The sequence below is a fragment of the Psammomys obesus genome, unplaced genomic scaffold, assembly GCF_907164565.1.
Source record: "Psammomys obesus unplaced genomic scaffold, mPsaObe1.curated_primary_1811, whole genome shotgun sequence".
NCBI lineage: Eukaryota > Metazoa > Chordata > Mammalia > Rodentia > Muridae > Psammomys > Psammomys obesus.
In genome coordinates, this window is record NW_026594377.1 from 6,033,999 (window position 1) to 6,058,478 (window position 24,480).

General features: G+C 40.9%; 1 protein-coding gene across 1 annotated transcript in view; it reads left to right on the forward strand.

Annotated features, from left to right (window-relative positions):
• The window catches only part of Cpe (carboxypeptidase E), a 108,180-nt gene extending 84,702 nt beyond the window's left edge, over positions 1-23,478 (forward strand). Inside the window, exons 4-9 of the mRNA XM_055618860.1 lie at positions 4,070-4,187; positions 5,970-6,152; positions 8,946-9,085; positions 17,473-17,572; positions 20,030-20,148; positions 22,786-23,478. Of these exons, the coding sequence (XP_055474835.1) occupies positions 4,070-4,187; positions 5,970-6,152; positions 8,946-9,085; positions 17,473-17,572; positions 20,030-20,148; positions 22,786-22,884 (759 nt within the window). The 3' untranslated portion in view covers positions 22,885-23,478. The remainder of the gene's footprint in view (positions 1-4,069; positions 4,188-5,969; positions 6,153-8,945; positions 9,086-17,472; positions 17,573-20,029; positions 20,149-22,785) is intronic.
• The last annotated feature ends 1,002 nt before the right edge of the window (positions 23,479-24,480 follow it).

Here is a 24,480-nt window from a genome sequence, read left to right on the forward strand (position 1 = left end):
ACCCAGCAAAACTTTCAATCAACATTCAAGATATTCCAAGACAAAACCAAATTTAAACAATATCTATATAGTAACCCAGGTCTACAGAAGTTACTAGAAGGGAAACTCCAAACCAAAGAAAACAACTACATCGAAGGAAACAGAGGAAATAAATAACTACACAACAACAACAACAACAACAAAAAACAAAAGAAAACAAGCAATGAAACTCAGTGACACCACCAACACCACATCTAAAATAAGTAACAATTGTTGGTCACTAGTTTCTATCAACATCAACGGACTCAACTCCCCAATTAAAAGACACAGACTAACAGAATGGTTGCGGAAACAGGATCCATCATTCTGTTGCATCCAAGAAACACACCTATGCAACAAAGATAAACACTAGCTCAGAGTAAAGGGCTGGAAAACTGTCTTTCAAGCAAATGGTTCCAGAAAACAAGCGGGAGTAGCCATCCTAATATCTAATAAAATAGACTTTCAACCCAAGTTAATCAAAAAAGATAAGGACGGCCACTATATTCTCATCAAAGGAAAAATCCACCAAGAGGACATCACAATTTTGAATATCTATGCCCCAAATACAAGAGCACCTACATTCGTAAATGAAACAATATTAAAGCTTAAATCACACATTGATCCTAAAACCCTAATAGTGGGAGACTTCAACACTCCACTCTCACCAAGGGACAGATCAACTAAACAGAAAACAAATAGGGAAATAAAAACACTTACAGAGACCTTAAATCAAATGGACCTAATAGACGTCTACAGATCTTTTCATCCAAACTCAAAAGAGTATACCTTCTTTTCAGCACCACATGGAACGTTCTCCAAAATAGACCATATAGTTGGTCATAAAGAAAGCCTCAACAGATACAAAAAGATTGAAATAATCCCTTGTATTCTATCTGACCACCATGGACTTAAGCTGGACCTCAACAACAGAAATAACAAACTGCCTACACGTACATGGAAACTGAACAACCTGTTACTCAACGACAGCTGGGTTAAGGAAGAAATAAAGCCATTGTGATTATATGCCTTAGCCATTGTGATTGTGTGCCTCAGAAAAGGTCACCCCGCCCTGCTAAACTTCACCCAATTCTGTAACGCCAAGGCTTGTGTCTCCCTGCTTGCTGCCATGGAAATCCCCTGCTCACAGACTTTCCCTTTAAAAATCCTGTTCACTCGGAGCTCGGGGTCCCACTTCTCTACTGCTGCCTCAGTGAGATTTGGGCCCTGAGTTCGATCGCTCTTGTAATAAAGCTCTCTTGCAATTGCATTGAGTCGTCTCCTGGTGGTCTCTGAGGGTCCCATGAACCTGGTATTACAAAAGCAAGAAAAACCCACTCATATAAGAGATCACATTTAAAATATTGCACAGGTGTAAATATTGTTTAAGATGTAGTACAGCTGATAGGATGCTTGCCTAGTATGCATAAGCCTTGGACTTGATACCCAGCATTGTGCAAACCTGGCATGCTTGTAATCCCAGAACTTGGGAAGTAGAGGGTCAGAGTAATTATCAGCAACAAAGTGAGTTCCTGGCCTGAGTGAAGCCCTGTGTGTGTGTGTGTGTGTGTGTGTGTGTGTATAAATAAATATATATATTTATAATAGAGTGTTAGATATATATTTATTTATAATCTATTTATAATATATACAATATATATTTATTATATAATATTTATAATATATTTATATATAATACAATACAATATATATAATATGTATTTATATATAAATACATATATAAAAATACATATATATAAATACATATAATATATATTATATATGTATAATATATATTTATATATATAATATATATTATATATAATATATATTTAAATAAATATATATAAATTTATATATATAAATATATTATATAATATATATAATATATATATATATATATTATAAATAGATTGCAACAAGACTGCAAAAGAGATATAGGAAATGTGTCCTAGTTAGAATTACTATTGATGAGCTGAAACACCATGATGAAAGCAAGTTGGGAAGGAAAGGGTTTATTTGGCTTGTACTTCCATTATCACTGTTCATCATCAAAGGAAGTCAGGACAGGAACTCAAACAGAGCAAGAACCTGGAGGCAGGAGCTGATGCAGAGGCCATGGAGGGGTGCAGTTTAGTGGCTTGTTCCTCATGGCTTTCTCAGGCTGCTTTTTAAAAATAAAACCCAGGACCACCTGCCCAGGGGTAGAAGCACTCACATTGGGCTGGACCTCCATCAATCACTAACTAAGAAAATGCCCTACGGGCTTGAGTACAGCCCAGTCTTATGGAGACATTTTCTTAATTGAGATTCCCTCCTCTTAGATGACTGTAGCTTGTGTCAAGTTGACATATCTTACCTAAAGTGTTAGTAGTAGGTCTGTCTGCATGGCAAAATTATGAAGTCACTTATATTTTGTTCTTTGAGCTTGTATGCTTTTACCTATATCTAGCATACCTATATGCTTTTATCTATATCTAGAATTTATTAGCGGAGAGAATAAAATCAACCAGCCAAACAATAGAAAATAGTGCACAATTCTTTTTGTTTTTGATTGACACATAAGTTTACATATGTAGGGTTTAAATGATCCATTCATCCATCCATATGTGATCAACCAGGGTGATCAATATTTCCAGATCTGTATACCTTTACTATTCCTTTGTATAAAGAACTGTCAAACTTTTATAATTCCTTTGTTGTTTTAAAATTTTGTTTGCTTATTTATTTGTGTGCGTGTGTGAGAGAGTGACATGTGGTGTCTGCAGGATCCAGAAGAGAGTGTTAGATTCTCTGAAACTAGACTTATAGGTGGCTATGAGCTGCCCAATGTGGGTGTGGGGAACTAAACCTAGGTTCTCTGGAAGAACAATAAGCACCCTTGACCTCTGTGCCATCTCTTTAGCCCTCTTGTGGTCTTTATGAACATAGTTACCTGGCTGTGTTGTGGAACACCAGAACATATTCATCCTGCATACATGTCCTTCGGTACTGTTAACTGTATCCTGTTCCAAATCACACTTTCTCACAAGTATGAACACCCTGTGCAGAGATCAGAACACATTTAATACTGAACGAGCAATAATCTAAAGTCAGTATGGCCCCTGAGGTTTGTAGCCTGGGTTTGAATCCTTGCCTGTATGAACTTGGATGCTACTTGACTGCACTTGGCCTTAGACTCTGCTCTGAGAAACAGCAACGACTATGTGCAGTGAGGATGCTGCAGTGCTCGGTAAAAATGCCTCATGCAAGACCTGGTCAGAGAAAGCACAGAAATGCAAAAATACAACACATGATACCACTAGATATTGTGTCCTGAGAAAACAGGGTAGGTCACGTCTCAGGAAAGCCTTTCCTTCTCATCAGAGGTGCCTAGAGCTTTGGTCATTGAAGGTTCATCACATAGAAGAATCAACTTGGTTTTTTTCCCCTCAAGATTCTTTTGTTATAAATTTCTTCTTTGTATGTTCTTCCAAGAAAGACCAGGAATCATTGAAAACACAGCATGCGTTCCTGAGACTTGTGCTTCTGTTTAAAGTTTAAGATGGCCATTCTAAAGGAAACTGATTCTCTGTGGTCAGCTCTGAGTGAGACTTGATCTATTTTCTTTTATAAAGACAATGTCTGCAGTAGTTGAAGGGAATTGGAAAAATAGTAAGAAATAATGGGAAATAAATTCTACCACGTGTTTGGACAGCCTTGAAAGAAAAACATTGTTTTGTGATTCAGCAGGCTTTTCTCAGTTTGTTCAGGATTATTCATAGGGCTGTGTGGGTCATGGCAGATAGAGGAAGGAGTCCCTATGTAATTTGCATGTTGTTTTCAAACCTAAAGAGAGAAAGAAAAGTACGTTTCCCCAAAGTAGAACTGTTAAGGATATTTAAACGTGATGTATTTTTTTTTCACAACAAACCCCGGCAAGCTGAGTGTTGTTTTAACCCGAACACGTTTGAGGTGTGAGTGGTTTTTGCTATTTTGTTTGCCTTTTCTGTGTCATCACCAATGGCAATCACCAGTTTTTAATTCCTGTGATGTTTTCTCTTTGAAACAGCTTGCCCCAGAGACCAAGGCTGTCATCCACTGGATTATGGACATTCCCTTTGTGCTTTCTGCCAACCTCCACGGAGGAGACCTTGTGGCCAATTACCCTTATGACGAGACCAGGAGTGGTAGGCGGTTTTTCCTTCTTCTCTAAGTGGCTTCATGCATGCAGGTTCAAGTAGAGTTTCATTGTCATTTCTATATTATTAATTTTTGATGCTGTTTTTTTTCTGTGTGTGTGTGTGTGTGTGTGTGTGTGTGTGTGTTGTCTTGTCCTTTAAAACAAAATCGTACTCTGCAGTTTGAGATGGCCTTGGACTTGCGATTCCCTTGCTTCAGCACTTCCAAGTGCTGGGATTAGAATAGGTGTGTGCGATGGTGCCCCATTTCTAACATTCTATTAGGGAACTGGCCCATACAGAAGCTTGCATTTACAAGCATACCCAGCTATTTTATGTGGTACTGGAAAAGACAGGTATAGACTGGTATAGACAGGTACTGGTATAGGCAGAACCAGCTTGTAATGGTTTGTTTTTAGGTGAAGGGAAACAGGAGCTTAACTAAATCCTAGAGAAGAGGAGAGAAAATAGAAGTCCTAGAACAGCAGTTCTCTGCCTGTGGGCTGAGACCCCTTTAAAGGTTGCACATCAGATATTTTGCATATCAGGTGTCTACATTATTATTCATGACACTAGCAAAATTATGAATTAGCAATGGAATAATTTTATGGTTGGGGTCACCATGGCCTGAGGAACTGTATTGAAGGGTCACAGTATTAGGAAGGTTGAGAATCAATGTAAAGTCAGGCCAGACATTGGATAGATTCATGTAGAGCATGGCTTGCAGATGCCAGCAGCCTCTGCCGCTTCCCCCTAGCCATGGCAATCCGACACACCTTGCTGCCCTCAGGTTCCTCCTGCTAGTGTCAGAGAGGTGAAAGTGGTGCTTTGGATATTCTCAAATGTGTTTCATAAGCTTTAGCCAAAGCAAGCTAGAAAGAGAGATTCCATTTTTGGAGAACTTCAAAAGGTAAGATCTTTGTAAGCACAGGATAGCAGGTTTTCCAGATATTGAAAATTCAAATTTGAAGAAACTCAGATTAGACAGCACTGCTAGATAAAGTCTGAGATCCTGTGGTTTACTGTTAGCCGGGCAACTTGTAGCCAGGCATGTTTTACTACTCATGAGTAAGAATGTAGGCTATCGGAAGAAAATTCTTGTTTTTCTTTTTCTGTAATATACACAGGGGAAGAAACATCTGAAATTAGAAACATCTGAAATTAAACGCTGGACAGTCTGTGTGTCAGCTTATACAATTGCTACTGCTGAAATTTTAAAATTACGTACAATTTTTTTTTTGAGACTGTCTCACACAGTTCAGGTTGTCTTAGAACCTGGCCTAGAACTCACCTAGCCAAGGATGACCTTGAACTACTGAGTCTTTTGCCCCTATCTCCCAAGTCCTGGTGTCACAAGCACCCACCACTATGGCCTATTAATGAACATCTTTTTAAACTAAACAACTTAAATAATGGAAATATTTCTATCTTCCCAGGTCTGGCCTAGCGTGGTCTCACCGCCTCTTCCTGTGAGGCTTTCAGATCATAAGTAGAGTATGCACTCTATCTAATCTCTTACCCAAGTCCTAGCCAGGCCTAGCCCTCCTCAGCCTCGGAGGCAGGGGCACTCAGGGTGGTATCTCCATAGGCCATCTTGCCCTAATCTCTATATTAGTGTTAGGGAAAGTCATACAACCTAAAAACGAACTGTATTTGTTTGATACTTTCATCGTCCCTGAAAACTTTCACCTTTCTAAAAGCTACATCAGCAGGGCCTCAACAGTGAACGACTCTTCAGAAAACAAGTGTGTCACCATCTTTCTTCTCCCATCTTATGAATTCAATTTCTAGGCACTGCTCACGAATACAGCTCCTGCCCCGATGACGCAATTTTCCAAAGCTTGGCTCGCGCATACTCTTCTTTCAACCCAGTCATGTCTGACCCCAATCGACCTCCCTGCCGCAAGAATGACGACGACAGCAGCTTTGTAGATGGAACGACCAATGGCGGCGCGTGGTACAGTGTACCGGGCGGTGAGTTTCCCGTTTGCTCTCTGATCATGTGAACTTGGCTTCCGTTATTTACCACACAGACCCAGGAAAACACCATTTCTATTTATAGAATTTTCACTCTTCCTCAGTCACTAAAAACTAGATGGAACTTACAGCCATCTTACCAAAGTGGCTGTTACATATTATTTTGTTTTTGTTGATTTAAAAATTGGGGTGCTAATATCTGAAGGGGTACACTGGGAAAATAGAAACTGAATATTGGTAACTGGCCACTTTTCAAGTTCAGCCTTCTGCTGCAAGAGAACATCCTTATATAAGGCAAGCCATGCCTTTCATAGTAAGGAGATAACGTATTTTAGAGTCTGTAACACACCTTCTGTACTGCTTTGAATGAGAATGGCCTTCATAAGCTCTCTTTTTTCTTTTTAATTTTATTTATATATTTATTTATTACAATTTATTCACTTTGCATCCTCATTGCAGCCCCCTCTCTTGTCTCCACCCAGTCCCACCCATCCTCCCTTTTCTCTCCCTATGCCCTTTCCCTCCTCCCCTTCTATCTGATCCTAGCCTATCAGGTCTCATCAGGACTGGCTGAATCATCTTCCTCTGTGGCCTAGCAAGGCTGCTCCTCCCAGGGGGCAGTGATCAGAGACCCAGCTACTGAGTTAATGTCAGAGACAGCCCCAATACCCCTTACAAGGGAACCCACTTGGAAACTGAGCAGCCAATGGGCTTCCTGTGAACCTTCCATAAGTTCTTATGTTTGAATCCTTGCTTCCCAGTTAGTGGAACAGTTGGGATGAATCTTCTTGTACAGCTGAGGCAGCTCTGTGTCCTCCCCTGTACTATTTTGCAGAACTCATATTTATTGAAGTGCTCCAGCTACTAACCTGAACCAGAGATGAAGAACAAGATGTAAAAGCATTGATAACTTAAGGAACACTTTCCATGACTCACCTGATAACAAAAAGAGGGAGTGTGAGAGTGAGATCTTTAAATTTTGATTCATTATGCCCTAAGAAAATGTTCTTCATGTTTTCTTTGGCACAGGTTTCTTCTATTTTTACTCATATTTTGCTTTTGGACAGATAAGATTTGGCATTTTCCCTTTGTAAGTTGTGAAGTATGGTCTATGTGAGAGTTAGGATTTACAGTACATCAAACATCAGGTGGATATATATATATATATATATATATATATATATATATATGTATATATATATAATGAATATATACAACAAACGTTCATTTTATATTAGAAAGCAATTTTGTACTTTGCCCCAAGACCTTGGTTTTATTCAGTGTACAGTGAATTGCTCTAACTTAGAATCACCCAAGAAGAGCTTCAACTGAGGAATTCTCTAGATCTCATTGGCCTGTGTGCATGTCTGGGGATTATCGTGATTGTTAATTGATGTGGGAAGATCCAGCCTGCTGTGGGTGGAACTATTCAAAAGGCAGAAGAAAACTAGGTGAGAGCCAGCAGGCAGCAGGGGAGGATTCATTTAGGATTAAAAAGGAACAATCTTCAGTGATTTCTTTGGAACAACCTTTCCAAGCAAGCAAGCAAGCACTGTATTGTTTTGCATAACATGAAATAATGTGGATTAGCAAAGCACTCATAATACTCATGGTAACCATAGCAATACCTTACTCAATCGTGTTCCACAGTAAATGGCCTTAAGAAAGCTCAGAAGATCTTTAGCTCCCTACGAGAATTTTATATCCATTGCAGTGACAGCTGAAGACCTTAGATCCCTGTCATGATTTTATTTCTGTTGCTGTGACAGATATTACTCTGACCAAAGCAGCATAGTGAAGGAGAGTTCATCTGACTTACAATCGCAGGTCCATTATTGAAGGAAATCAAGGAAGGAGCTTAGAGCTCACATCCACAGTCAGGAGCAGAGAGATGCATTGGCCTTGGCCAGATTCACTAGGTAAAGGGCCCAGATTCCGTTAGAGAAGAAGGTCATCTTGGGTTATTCCCTTGGCTCAGGGCTGCCAAGAAGAACTGGAGGTATAACCTTCCAAGCCAGGTAGCTCTTATCAACCATTCTCCAGGAATTGGGGTGGGGAGGGGCAACTGTGAACTGTTGGGAGACAACACAGCAATTTGAAGCCGGTAGTCTCGCTCCAGGAAGGTAATCTTCTGGGCAACAACATCCACAAGTGAATCTGAATGATAATCTAATTAGAATTATTCTGAGTATCATTTTTTCTCTTTAGTATAATTTAGTCTAGTGTATTTGCAGTATAATTAACATTATGTCTGATACGAAGGAGATAGGCCACACTTATTGAATTAATATATGATATCATTAAAAGTCTAATATATCATATATTAAGAGTCCAGATCCTGCAGGAATACAGCTTGATGTTTGTTGGGTTTACAAAAGAACAGGACATCATGTCATCTCACTAGATTCTCTCAATTCCTGCCTCATAGCAAGGCAGCTTAGAGCGATAATTTTCTTATTAGGTCAAGAGCTGCAGTATGTCAGCTGTATCTTGAAGTCTGCGGAGCACTGTAGAATGGAATGTCTTCTGACTTTGCTCCCACTCTACCACTTGGAAGCATTAAGCTAAATGACCATTTCAGACACAAGAGTTTGTGCTTTTAAAAGAAGAGTCTCTCAAGCATGTATTCTGTTCCCCCACGGGAATGGGCATTGTGTGCAGACTCTTACAGGGTTCTTCAGGGCACTGGCTGGTCAGTCTTTTAGTGATGCTCTTAGACTGTCAGAAGGGCAGGTGTAGAGTTGTAGCCACTGTGTGTCCATATTGACTCTCCGTTTGGTGCTTGGGCAGGAATGCAAGACTTCAATTACCTGAGCAGCAACTGCTTCGAGATCACTGTGGAGCTTAGCTGTGAGAAGTTCCCACCTGAAGAGACCCTTAAAAGCTACTGGGAAGATAACAAAAATTCCCTCATCAGCTACCTGGAGCAGGTAAACACAGCATCCAACATTGGCTGGTGTAGTAGTCTTTAACCCTGTAGTATAATAGACTCATAAAGGGGTTCTGTTTCGAGGAGGAGTCCATCTGAATGAAGCTGCCAATATGGGAAACAGGTGTCTGCAGTTAGACTTTTATTTGCTGTAGGCTTTATGGTTCCTGGCTGCTCACTGAGAACTGACTATATTGGAGTGGTCTCAAATGAGACACTTTAGTTTCCTTTATTCAAACTATGCTAAGCAAAGACTATCTTTTTTGTTGCTCACTGTGTCTGTTTTTATTACGTACAGATAATCCTGGCTATATTGTTGCCACTTTCCAATTTCTTTGCTACATGTGCTGTCTGTACCTGTTCCCTCCCCAGCTTTACACTAAGTTCCAGGCAGATAAGAGCAAGAAGTTCAGGGTACTATTGTCCAGAATGGTGACCAAAGATTAATTAACATGATGAGAAAAAGTTTTGAAAATTTTCACCAAAAGAAACAAACAACATAAAGGATAAACATACTTAACCTGATTTAAAAATTTTGCAATGTGTTTAGCTCTCACATTCAACATGTCGTCCACTAACACACACAGGGTTTATGGTACCCTGTAAGTGAAAAATACTTTAGTGATTTAGCAAGGACAGTCTTAAAGACGGTTGTGATATGAGCGAGGTGAGTGAGTCTTCACTTATTTCTCACTAGACTCAACTGGGTCTCCGGTGACATTTTACTGAGCCTTAGTATTTCTTGAGCATTGTTCTGAATGTATTGGTCCTTACAGTAGTTCTGCAAACACATGAGACAATCACCCTCATCTATGAGTTATGCAGAGACTCCAAGATCAAAGAAGTTGATTGGTTTTGCTAGGTTATGCACTAAAGACTTGAATCCAGGAAATCTTGCTCTAGACTAGTCCTTCTGTAACTGTCTCTCAAGACAAAATCTTTATCAGAGTCAGCTACATAGCCACCGCAATATGTTTGTATAAAGTTTCAGGATATCTTACAATCTGTCAAAATGAAATTTTGACCTACTTACTCAACCTAGTCATAGCATTTCTACTCCCTCTGTAGTATATACAGATGTTGGAGTCAGGATGTATAGTGGAAGACCAAAGGACATCACTCCTTGCCTGAAGTGGCTCAACTGTCTTCAAATTCTAATCTGTATGTGGCCATTTCCACCTGCAACCCACTAGAGTGATGTTTATTTCACACACCCCAGACAGTCTAGACAAATCAAACTGCGTCAATATAAACAAATGTTCTTAAAAAAAGTCTAGCTACCATCTTAGTGTCATTTTTGTTGCTGTGACTGAATGTCCTGATAGAAGCAACTTAGGAGAAAAAGGGTTGACTTTGGCTCAGAATTCAAGGTCATAGCACATTGCTGTGAGGAAGTCAAGGTGGCAGGAACTTGAAACAGCTGCTCACATTCAGAGTCAAGAGCAGAGAGAGAATGAATGCATGCATCTATATGTAGCTTGGTTTCTCCATTCTTACAGAGTCTGGGACCTAAAGCTACAGGACAGTGTTTCCCAATTTTAGGCTGAAACTTCTTATATCAATATAATTAGTTAATTAACACAATCTAGAAAACCTGGCAGAGTCATGCCCATAGGCCAACCTGATCTATACCTTGACCTAACGTCTTTATGTTTCATTCCTCATTAAGACTCTTCCCAGGTGATACTACATTGCATTGAGGTGACATTTGAAGCTAACAATCACAGTGATTAATGAAAAAGGCCCCTACTTTGTAACCCTGGCTATCCTGACATGCATTATGTAGCTCAGGTTGGTCTCAAACTCAGAGATCTGTCTGCCTCTTCCTCCCAACTGCTAGGATTAAAGGTGTGCATCACCATGCTATAAAAAAACAAAACAAAACAAAACAAAAAAAACCCCAAACCAAACAATTCTCTAATTCACAATTTCCTATGGAAAAACAAACAAACAAACAAACAAAAAACCCAGAATAGATAAAACAATCCTATATAATAAAAGATCTTGAGGGTCTCCATCTCTGATCTCAAGTTGTATTATAGAGTAACAATAACAAAAACAGTATGGTACTGGCATAGAAACAGACTGGTGGATAAATGGAATCAAATGAAAGATCTAGAAATAAACCCACGCACCTATGGATACTTGATTTTTGCCAAAACCATACAATGGAAAAACAAAACAAAACAAAAAAGCATCTTCAACAAATGGTGCTGGCCTAAGCAGAAGTGCACATGTAGGAAAATGCAAACAGATCCATACTTATCACCCTACACAAAACTAAAGTCCAAGTGGATCAAAGACCTCAACATAAAACCAGACACACTAATCAGTTAGAAGAAAAAGTGGAGAAGAGCCTTGAATGAATTGGCACAGGAGACAATCTCCTGAACAGAACACCAACAGCACAGGCTCTAAGATCAACAATCAATAAATGGGACCTCATGAAACTGAAAAGCTTCTGTAAAGCAAAGGACACTGTTGTCAGAACAAAACGACAGCCTACAGACTGGGACGGATCTTCACCAACCCTATATCTAATAGAGGGCTAATATCCAGACTATATAAAGAACTTAAGAAGTTAAGCAGCAACAAATCAAGTAACCCAATTTAAAAAAATGGGATGCAGAGCTAAACAGAGAATTCTCAATAAAGGAACATCGAATGGCAGAAAAACACTTAAAGAAATGCTCAACATCCTTAATCATCTGGGAAATGCAAATCAAAACAACCCTGAGATTCTACCTTACACCCATCTAAGCTAAGATAAAAAATTCAAGGGAGGACACATGCTCGAGAGGTTGTGAAGAAAGGGGAACCCTATTCCATTGCTGGTGGGAATGTGAACTTGTACAACTACTTTGGAATCAATCTGGTGCTTTCTCAGAAAATTAGGAATACTACTACCTCAAAATCCAGCTATACCACTCCTTGGCATATATCAGAAAGAAGCTCAACTGTACAACAAGGATATTTACTCAACCATGTTTTAGTAAACAGCAGCTTTATTCATAATAGCCAGAATCTGGAAACAACCCAGATATACCTCAAGTGAAGAATGGATACAGAAATTGTGGTACATTTTCACAGTGGAATAGTACTCAGCAAATAACACAAGGAAGTCATAAAATTTGCAGGAAAATGGTGGGGACTAGAAAAGATCATCCTGAGTGAGGTAATCCAGAAGCAGAAGGACACACGTGGTATATATTTATATATTATATGGATATTAGCCATATAATATAGGATAAACATACTAAAATATATAGTTGTAAAGAAGTTAAACAAAAAGGAGGACCCTAGGGAAGAGGCTTAATCCTCATTCAGAAGGGCAAACAGGATAGACATCAGAAGTAGGGAAAGGCAGAGAACAGGACAGGAGCCTACCACAGATGGCCTCTACCCATCAGGGTATTGAAGCAGATGCTGAGACTCATAGCCAAATTTTGGGTAGAGTACAGGGAATTCTTTGGAAGAAGGGAAAGATAGGAAGACCTGGAGGGGACAGGAGCTCCAGAAGGAGAACAAGAGAGCCAAATAATCTGGGCCCAGGGGGGCCTGCAGAGACTGATGCTCCACCCAAGTACCATGCTTGGAGATAACCTAGACCCCCTGCCCAGATGTAGCCCATGGCAGCTCAGTCTCCATGTGTGTTCCCTAGTAAGGGGGGCAAGGGCTATCTCTGACATGAATTCAGTGTCCCCCTGGTGAAGTGACCTAACCAGGCCACAGAGAAGGATGGTCCAGTCAGGCCTGATGAGACCTGATAGGCTAGGGTCAGGTAGAAGGAGAGGAGGACCTCCCTATCAGTGAGCTAGAGGAGGAACATAGTAGGAGAAGAGAGAGAAAGAGGATGTAACTGGGAAGAGATGAGGGATGGGTCTACAGCCAGTATACAAAGTGAATAAATAATAATAATAAAGAAAAAATAAAAAAGCAGTTCTCAAACTGTGGATAGTGGCTATCTTGGAAGGGATGAATGACCTTTCACAGGGGTCACATATCAGATATTCTGCATATAAAATATTTACATTATGATTCACAACAGTAGCAAAATTATATTATGAAGTAGCAATGAAATAATTTTATGTTTGGGAGTCACCACAACATAAGGAACTGTATTAAAGGGTTGCAGCATTAGGAATGTTGAGAACCACTGCTCTAAAACCAATATGTGTGTATTTATTTCTTTATTTCTTTAATGTATATGAATGCTCTATCTGCATGTACACCTGTATTCCGGAAGAGGGCATCAGATCCCGATATGGTTGTGAGCCACCATGTGGTTGTTGGGAATTGAACTCAGGACCTCTGGAAAAGCACACAGTGCTCTTAACTGCTGAGGCATCTCTCCAGCCCAAACCAATGGTTTTTAAAAAGAAAATCCTTAGGCATTATTTGACACATGTCAGGTAGTTTATAAAATAGATTCATTGATGATGGATTTGAATAAAGAATGTCTATTTTATAAGATTTTTTAGAGATCAAAATAGTTTATTGCTGCATGCAAACATTAATATTTTTGGATAAATTAAAAAAATGATCTTAGACTAACTTTAGTAGGAATACCTGCAGAATGTCTTCATGAGAGTTGTGTCAAAAATTAACTTTTTTTAAAATTGTAGATGAGGATTTTGTGTTCTCCACTTAGATTTCAAATAAGTTTTCCTGATAAAACAGTTAAATTTTACTTATCCACTTTTTTTTTTCTAACAGAAACATTAGAAAAAGTTGCTTTTGAATACCAGGTGCCCTGGGAGGTGTTGGCTGTAGAGAGCTTCTTCCAGAAGGGTCTGTAGTGGAGGGGTTATAAACATTAGAACCCAATCATGAGAGGCTGCAGATGCTGAAATAAAGGGTAACTGCAAGGATAACCACACCGCCTAGCTAGCACAGCAGTCATAGGAGGCTAGAAAAGCCTTACCTCAGCCATAGGAGGCTAGAAAGGCTCTTGGAGATCTATGTCAGGTTACTCATGATCAATAGCAACCTTGCCCAACAATTAAAAAGCAGGTTCAGCTGATGCTTATCTGGTCTTTAGAGAAAAAAAATACAATACAAAGGTAAACAAACATAAATCATAGTATTGGGAAACAGAATATTTGCCCCCTTTTGCACCCTTTAAAGATTCTGATTCATCTGATGATAGAAATGAGTTGGGAGCAGAAGGGATGGCGTCATAGGGTGCTGTTTCAGGCCACTTGGAAGGAGAATTTGCTCCGATCTGGCATCACTGCTGGGGGCAAGCTGTGTAGAAACAGAAAGAGGCCATCTCGGTAGAAGCACCCAGCCCGCGCCATGCAATACTCCAGCTTAGAAATCCAGGGCTGATGGAAGCTCACGAAGACTGCCAGCAGTTCTCTGCTCTAATCCTTTTCTTGACAAGGCTGCCCATTAGGGATTAGACATCTAGGCCTGAAATCGAAGTTAGGCATAGGATCCACCTCCTGCCAGATAGGTGGTCGGGTCTAATTCTGTCATGGGTAGAGAGGGCACCTCCTCTGGGGTTTTAACAGATGTTTTCAGGAGCTAGAATTGTAAAGCTGATTAGACTCAATGGTTGGTTAAGAAAATCCTCGTTCAATCAATACCTTTGTAATAGTTGAGTTCTCAAAAATTCTCAAGACTGCTTGGAGCACTAGAATCAACACCATCTGAAGATGCTGTTAAGCAATGAATTTCCTGTCCTGCTCTGCAGCAGATGACTGCAGACATCAGCTTGTGAGCTCTTTGGGTGACTCACTACAGAGGTGCTGAGGGCAGCTGATCCAAAGAGACCTTAGCAAGCCTCCGCCTTTGAATCATGGGGAATGGAAACGTCCCGAAGTCTGGGGAGAGATTGCCACAGGAGGGAACCAGCAGAGGAAAACAGTTCTTCAAGCACAGTGAAATCTGAGCTTCAGTGACTTCTTTTTTTAAAAGTCATAAAATGACAGGGGTTTCTAGTTTGAATTCCTGTCTGTGCAGTTATGTTGGCTTGTGACATTTCCTCTGTATTTATTACAACAACAGGAGCTTTCAAGAAAATAATTTTCTACATCATAAAAAGAATAATAATGTTTGAAGAATAGTAAAAACACTGACATATCAGAAAAAATACTCATAATTAGTACATAAGATGATGTTTTAGTGGCAGGAGACTATTTGCGAGTCCAGGATTGACCCAGTCTCCATAGAGGGTTCCAAGGCAGACAGGGAGATTGTCACACACAGTGAGACTCTGTCTAGAGGAAAACAAGAGTTCAATCGAATATCATTTTCAACTTTTGGGGTTGAAGAGATGGCTCGGCTTTCGGAGGTCAGAGGTTTAGTTTCCAGTATCCACATGGCAACTCACAACTGCAAGATCACACACACACACACACACACACACACACACACACACACACACTAAACCTAAATAAGAGAAAGACATTTATTATTTAAACATTTATTTCACTTCATATTCTCAGTCCTCAGTGCTGCAAGCAGAAAAAGCCAGGAGGAACTTTAAACTGGCCTATTTTTACCTACTTCAGGCTAATCACGTTTTTCTGGTGATTCCGTGACTTAATTTTCAATGATAAGGGAACTAAAAAGTTTTATTTTTGAAGATTCACAAAGAAATGAGTGATGCCAAGACTACAGTGTCATGAGATGAGCAAAGTGCTCCTTGGTAAATAATCCCTCTTCTATAAGCTAGGGTCATGTGGAATTATGTTCATCCGTCCAAAAATCCCTCAGCCCAGTTAGAAAGTTTCAGATTTGCAATGTGTCTGGTTTTCTGTGATCGCTGTGCATTCTTGCCCTTGTCTACATTCTGTCTGATCAGGAATGACTTGCTCACCTAGACGCTGAGAAACCCAACCCTTCACGTTCCCGGCTCCCAGTGTATGGCTTTCATTATTTCAGTTTTGGTTGGCTGGTTCAGAAACAGCAGGCCCTACACAAAATTTTAAGGTGTTTCTATTCTCCTTTCACTAAACTAGTTGCCATCAAAATGGTCGTTTGCTATTTCTGACATATGCGGCTTAGAAATCACCCTTACAGAAAAATTGCATACTATTATTTAGAGCTTCAGAGATTAAAAAAAAAACATGCAAACTTATTACAGAGAACCAGAGCATCTCACTGAAAAAGCATGCCTGACTGCGAAGTTTACTCTTTAATAACAAAAGGCATGCCTGGGATTTATTTTGTGTTCTGTATGAAAATGTTTCAATATCTCAGGAGCCAAAGGAATTTCACTCTATTTACCTGTGACAAGGTCTCGTGTGTCCCAGGCTGGCCTTTGACCTCTCTTTGTATCTGAGGATGAACTAACCTGGTCCCATGATCTCCACCTGGGACTAGGGGTGTGTGCCACGATGCCCGGTTTATGCAGTGCTGGCGACTGAGCCCAGGGTTTCAGAGATTAAGATACCACAGGTAACCTTGGATACCTAGAAGGCCTGCTGCCTACAGATTTGACTTGGTCTGGGGGAGATGGCAGTTGGTAAAATGGCTGGTGGGCAAGCATGATGCCCTGAGTTTGGATCTTCAGTACTCATGTAAAAGGCAAGGCTGCTGGGCACAGACAGCAGAGATCCCTAGAGCTCACTGACTAATTCCTGTGGCCAACCAGTGAGCTCCAGGCTTCAATGGGAAACTCTGTCTCAGCATATAAGATGGACCATGGTAGAGGAGGAAGACACTTGCTGTGGACCTCTGGCCTCCACGGGCATGCGTGTAGGCATAGGTAAGTTTTCTTATAAAAATTATAAAAGATTTGTTTCATAGCTCAGATGGCAGTAATTAATTGCTGACTTAATTCAGAGGGATTATTCTCAACAGCAGCCCTTCTTTTTCCATCCTTAATTGCTTTCAATCTTGGAGTTCACTGATTTATCACGCCCTTATTTTCAGTCAACACCGTATTGTTAATGAGCTCGATGCAAAGGTAGGCACAGCTCACATCCTGTCATCAGCTGAGCTAGTATTAATAGGCTGTGATACACTTGTCAACCAACAGTGCTCTAAAAGGACTGTAGATGAGCAGTTTCTCGTAAGAGACAGAAATCAGCAAGCAGAGGCTAAAACTTCACAAGTACGACAGGCTTTTGTTGTTGTTATTTGGAATGTTCTTCGAAGTCTTTGTTTGACACAGAACACGGCGTTTCAATCTCAGAGGGGGACTTCTCATTTCTTTGGGAAAAATCCCTGAAAAAGAACGCGCACAAACATTCATTGGCAGTTTGTGTCTGTTCCGTTTCTTAAATAATGAAGATCTACAATGTATTGCTCGAAAACAAGGAGATCCTTGACATGAAATGCATTTTAAAACTATTATTATTATTATTATTATTATTATTATTATTATTATTATTATTATTATTATTATTATTATTTGGCTGTTTTTGACCTTCACAGATACACCGAGGAGTTAAAGGGTTTGTCCGTGACCTTCAAGGTAACCCGATTGCTAACGCAACCATCTCCGTGGATGGGATAGACCACGATGTCACTTCGGGTGGGTATTTTTTTTTTTTGGGGGGGGGGGAGTCTTGATCTGGAGTCAAGCAACGAGCATAACCGCTAATTATCATAATTATAATTCGTATATTGATTGTAAGCATAGCAGTAAAGGCCTTGTCAGCCTTTACGCCAACTCCAAGTTGTTCTGAGACTTAAGTAGTGCCGCCCAGGATGTCTCCAGCCAGCAGGTGGCGCCCTTTCCCCAGCGCGCGTCTGCAGTGCTGGGAGCTGCTGACGTTAGCACTTGGTGTGTCTGTGTATCCTTACCCATTTCTATTAAGCTCATTTTACTTTAATCATCACCCACTGGAATCCTTCAGGCAGGTAATAACAGGAACAAGAACTCTCATCGTGGTTCTTTGAATTATTTAACCTTTAATTCATTTTCCAAAAGCCCCGTTGTCCTCTAAAACTCATTATTATACACTTCTTCAACAATATTCATCACTATCCCACCAAGTCTTGGAATATTTTTCCAGCTAGCATTCTAGAACCCATACCTGGATCCAACCCCTTTCACCCACACGCAAGAGTAGGATGTAAGCCTCGTGCCCTCTGACCACACGATACTTGTTCTGTTAACTCCAGAAATTCCATTTTCTCTGCATCTCACAAAGCAAAACAGGTGGGAAATCTAAACTAGGAAATAATTACCGGAAAGGAATGAAACCGAGGTATGTGTAAGCGTTACAGCTGTGATGGGAAAGTTTTCCCCAATACAACTGTTGCAGCTGGGAGGGGAAATCCCCATTACACTTTTTAAAGCTCGGAGGGGAGAGGTTTCCCCTGTGGAAGTGTTACAACTTGGATTACAAATATTACAGCTTCGAAGGGAATGGTATCCTGGCAGTTGGGAGGCAAACAAAGCTCACTTAAGAGATTTTTTGGGAAAGACACAAGGGGCTGGCTGCCTCTGCTTAGACAAGAAGTAGCAAGGAACTGACTAGGAGATAGGTTATATAGGTTTTGGGGGAAGGGATGGAGATGGGGAGGAGATTTCCAGATTGGTGAGATTTCAAGGCTTGAGCTTGGGGCAACCCATGGATAGGGTTTCAAACCTCAAAGTAAGTTTGGATCTTTTACTCTACAATTTGGGCTGTAGGAATATTGCCCCTTTGAGACTAAGGGCAAAACAAGAAATGAGAGGCAAACCCTAATGTAGAAAGAAAGTGAAGTATATTGTCCTGGAAGTCCAGAGATGCTTCAAAGTGGGGATAGAGTGGCTGAAGGTGCCCAGCACGATTACCCTTGTGAGTGGATCGTTGGCTTGGCAGCATGGAGACTCTTGCCAAATCTATATCAACAAAGTGAGTGGGGTGAGCAGAGTTGATTTAGGCAAGATTAGGGAGTGAGCCTTTAGTGGTGGGAAATAGTGACGTTTTAAGGAAGTTTTGCTGCAAAGCATGAATGATAAACATATTACGCAGTGAAGGGAGATGTTTGGCATGGAGGAAGATGAGAGGTAGGGGGTTATATTTTATGTCTGCTTTTTCATGGTAAAGTAAGCTGTAGGGCATCAACTGAGAGCGAAAATGAGGGAGATGTGTTTGAGGCACAAGCAAAATGGAGAGTGTAAACTGCGGTAAGACCTTTGTTACTCAAAGTGTAGACCACTTAGAGGCTTCAGCATCACTCTGGAGGGGTCAGATCTGGTATTTTATCAGCCTTCCTATTTGATTGACATGCACCTGAGTATGGGAAGAACTGATGCAGAAAATGGGAGACTGATGGGCCAGTCGTGGACCAAAGCTGCCACGATCTACCTGAGCAAGGATGGGGTCTAGGGAATAGGAAGTGGTCACCTTGGATGTTTGCTCACGCTTCGTACAGCCATATGGGTGTGAGCAGAATAGAGTTGGAAAATATCCACAAGTCTTAGATTAAGTAGTTTGCCAAAAGTCTTAAATCAAGGGAGAAAGGACAAATGAGTGAAGCTCCATTCATGAGCTCAATGTCAGGGGCCACGGGACCCAGTGTAGGCTTGGAAGAAGCCTAGGACAGCGAAAGATTGAATCAGATGCAGTTCCTGACTGGCACTGCAGACCAGTGTCTTGTAAATCTTCAGAAATGGAAATTACTGACAAGGCTCCAGGGGGGTCCTTCTGAGGCTATCTCAGTGCTATGCTTTGTGAAACGTTTATCTAGAAGATTCTTGGGATCTGAGCTCTTTATCTGGCAAGAACGATCTTTACTATTTGGGGATTTTATGTTTCTTGTTACCCGTACTACTCCTCCTCATGTGACCAGAGAGTCATACATACAGGCCTTATTAAATATCACCATGGCTGTCTGCGAGTTAGCTCAAGGACATGAGTACTGTGGAGAGAAGTTTGCTTTTTCTTTCCCCTAGAATTTCACCAGAGAAGGGACTCACTGAGCCATTGAGAACTCTTTAGGCATTGTAACCATCCTTTCACACATGTGCCTGGCTTTGATGTTCTGTTTCCTACAGCTAAGGATGGGGATTACTGGCGATTGCTTGCACCTGGAAACTACAAACTTACAGCTTCAGCTCCTGGCTACCTGGCAATAACAAAGAAAGTGGCAGTTCCTTTCAGCCCTGCTGTTTCGGTAAGTAGTCATAAAAATAGCTGAGAATATAATACTTATTAAGCCAATGACAGATCAGCACTTGCCATTGTCAAACATACTTGAGAAACTTATATTTAATCTTCACTCTTGCCCTACAAGGTAGGCATCATAATTATCCCTACTTAACAGATGAGAAAACGGAGGTGTAATAAAGTTAGGGGTCTTGTTTCTGTCTTTTGAAGAGATTCACAAGACTACAAAGTTCTACTTAAGAGGCTGGAGAGATGGCTCAGAGGTTAAGAGCAATGGCTGCTCTTCCAGAGGTCCTGAGTTCAATTCCCAGCAACCACATGGTGACTCCCTACCATCTATAATGAGGTCTGGTGCCATCTTGTAGCATGCAGGCATACATGCAGGCAGAACATTGTATATGTAATAAATAAATAAAATCCTTTAAAAATTAAATAATAAATGGATATTAGACATATAATATAGGATAAATATATTAAAATCTGCACACCTAAGGAAGCCAATCAAGAGGATGGACATCGGAAGAGGGAGAGAAGAGAGAACAAGACAGGAGCCTACCACAGAGGGCCTCTGAAAGGCTCTACCCTACAGAGTATCAAGGCAGATGCTGAGACTCATAGCCAAACTTTGGGAAGAGTGTAGGGAATCTTTTGAAAGAAGTGGGAGATAGTAAGACCTGGAGAGGACAGGAGCTCCACAAGGAGAGCAACAGAACCAAAAAGTTTGGTCACAGGGGTCTTTTCTGAGACTGATACTCCAGCCAAGGACCACTCATACAGATGACCTGGAACCCCTGCACAGATGTAGCCTATGACAGTTCAGTGTCCAAGTGAGTTCCATAGTAATGGTCACAGGGACTGTCTCTGACATGAACTGATTGGTCTGCTCTTTGATCACCTCCCCCTGAGGGGGGAGTAGCCTTACCAGGCCACAGAGGAAGACAATGCAGCCACTCCTGATGAGACCTGATAGACTAGGATCAGAGGAAAGGGGAGGAGGACCTCCCTTATCAGTGGACTGGAGGAGGGGCACAAGTGGGGAAGAGGGAGGGAAAGTGGGTTTGGGAGGGGAGGAAGGAGGGAGCTACAGGGCAGATACAAAGTGAATAAACTGTAATTAATAAAAAAACCAAAAAATATTATAAATAAAAAGTTCTACTTAAAATGTTAGTTTTAATTTTCAAACTTGATTTCAATATAAATGGGGTTCTTTTCCAATTGCCTTTCCACATGTAGCACCCATCATGGTGCCTTACTCAACAAATTCAGAAAAAAAAATGCCAATAAGATAATGTTAGGCATCAACTAAACATTTGTTAGGAATGCACAATGAGGGATGGGAAGATGACTCAGTGGGAAAGCACTTCTTTCCCAAAGTGTGAGGGACAGCCAGAGTTCGATTCTTCAACCCAAGAGAATGTCCTGTAGACCTGGCAGTCACCTGGTGTCCGGTGCTTGGGGGGCAGAAATGGGGGCTCCTCAGCAAGCTGCCAGCTGGACTGGCCTGTCAGTTGAGTCTGTTGACCCCTTCCCCAGAGGAGAAGGTGGAGAGCAATAGAAGACTCCAGCCATTGACTTCAGACTGTAAGGCAGTCGTCAGGATTTCCAATCAAAAGACTCGCTGGAGGAAACTTCGCTGTAATTTTGGTTATATACCAGGAATTGCGAGTATAAATAACTCTTCTCTCTCTCTCTCTCTCTCTCTCTCTCTGTGTGTGTGTGTGTGTGTATGTGTGTGTGTGTGTGTGTGTGTGTATGTGCTTTGTGTTGTGCGCATGTGACTATGCCTCAGACTTCCTTAGGCACAGCTCTCACCACTGAGCAGCCCTCTCACCTTCAAACACTGTTTTTTTTTTTTTTTGTTTGTTTGTTTCCAAACAGAATACCTTGAGTTAAAAAAATGATTTATTGCACTTGATTTTGTGTGTATGTATATGAGGCTGTGCACTGTGAGAGGCAGGAAGCAGATCTGGTCAGTGAATAATGGGAAAAAGGCAGCTCCAGGCGCAGGTTGGGAAACATTCAACTCTTTTCTTCCTTTACCTTTGTAGCCTGAGGATGTCGGGAATGCAATTTTATACCCAAATAAACAGGTATTGCAGTAAGCCTGTGAGGGAATACTTAGTTGCAGTTGGTACAGGAGACTTTGGAGGACTGGGTGGGGGCTGTGACTAAGTCTGCCATTTCTGTAGGTGTGTGCAGGTTCTCTCTAGACTAACAGGGACCACACTCTCTTAACCCCCCCAACCCCCGTTCACCAGGTTGTACCTGAGTCACCAATACATTGAGCTACATCCTAGTAGTCCAAACCCCCAACCAGGACAAAATTCATGGCGAAAGGCATGAACATTCTGGTCCCAGAATTTACTTGTGAGGTAAAAGACTGTCCAGGATGGGGAGAGGACAGGTTTAGATTTTTATAAAACTAGAGCTGTTTTGAAGCTGTCAGGTTTAAGCACATTCCAAGCAGAACTGACTTTGGAATTTTGTCCCTATGAAAGCATATTTCGTTTTTCACAGATTTAAAAAAAAAAGTCTACTTTAATTCAGGTGGCTAGATTGAATTTATTCTGGTGTATAAGCTACAAACCACCCTTTTAATTATATAAGTAATTTGATGGCAATCTGTTCTGGTTTTTCTCTCTAGGTTGACTTTGAGCTAGAGTCTTTCTCGGAAAGGAAAGAGGAGGAGAAGGAAGAGCTGATGGAGTGGTGGAAAATGATGTCAGAGACTTTAAACTTTTAAGAAAGGTTTCTAACTAATTGCTTTAATCTATCTATATAATGTAGTAAGATGCAACGTGGCTCTTTTATTGCAGACTGTGTGCGGTTAAGAGTTAACACTGATTTATTTCGAATCATTCATGTAGTAGTTGGTATTACTTAGATTCACTCAGACAGAAACGTAAGGTCTTAATCTACTTCATTCTCTCCTTAGCATTCGCTTCCCCATATAGCTTTAAAAACCTAGCAAAGCTCTTTTAATGTAATTGGTGACAGTGTCACCTAATGGATGCCGTGAAAAAGTCAACTGATGTAGCCTGGATTTGTGAGCACTGTACTGCAAGAGTTACACAGTTCCGTATAAGCTGTCATTTGTCTCTTGTGCTGACTTGCTGTAGAAGCATGATCCCATTAATGCACTTCTGATGAGGAGAAAATGTGCGTGTTTCAAAGTAGCTCTGCCCAGAATGAAAACCTACTTCTTGCCTGTACTTTGAAGAATGGTGCTGTATTAATCAGCCTGTTAATGTCACTTTGGAGTTTGGGGTTTTGTCTTGATTGCAGATTGGCCCAGAATTGCATTCTGAATGAATGAATAAAGGTTAAAAAGAAATTCCATGGTGTGCATTTTCTCTGTGATTTTTTTTTTTTTTTTTGGTTTAATACTGCGGTTTCATGGTATGAAAAAAAGGTATTCCCTTCCCCGTGGCTTCTTGTTTGTTCAGGCTTTGAGTGCCTCATCACACTGAGTGAAAGATTCTGGTTCCATGGAGTTTAAACTGAGATTTTAATTTTTCTAATTAATCATGTACGTGTGTGTGTGTGTGTGTGTGTGTGAGAGAGAGAGAGAGAGAGAGAGAGAGAGAGAGAGAGAGAGTGGGTTTGTGAAACTGAGTGGCTTACAAAGGCCAGAGGAGAGCTTCAGGTTCCCTGGTGCTAGAGTTACAGTAGTTGTTGGCTTCCCAACATAGGTGCTGTGAAGTGAACCCTGGTTCTCTCAAGAGCAATAAGCACTCTTAACTGCTGAGCCATGGCCCCAGCCACTGATCTATGGACCTTAACGGGTCAACTGTGGACACAGACTTTAAGTAAATATCTACACAGTTATTGTGTAAGTATGTGTTGGTATAAGGAAAATGAAAGAATAGAGAAAGAATGACAGGGCATCCTAGATGAGATTGGATGGAAGGAGTCAGAGATGGCCTCTGGATGCAGACAAGCCCAGGCTTAAAATATAATATGAAGGAGCAGTGTGGAGACTGAGTATAGGAGTGCATGCATGTGCGTGTGTAATGCTGCTGGTGGCTGTGGTGAGGCTGACTTCAATGCTTCTGGCATAAGAACAACAGAAACTGTTATAGCAATAGAACCCCAACACTGTATGGCTTAAACAAAACAAAAGTTTATTTAATGCTTATTAAAAAGTTCTGTCCTGAGGAGAAAGATTAAAAAATGAGGTGGCTTTTCTCCACACAGTCTGAGATCATAGTCCATGACCTGTTCCTGTGGGAGATATGCCATCATCTTGGAGTGTCCCTCTAACTTGTATTGGTAGTTTTCTTCAGCAGAGCCCATGGGAAAGGGGGAAACATGCAGAGGGGCATGTGAGTATGCTTTC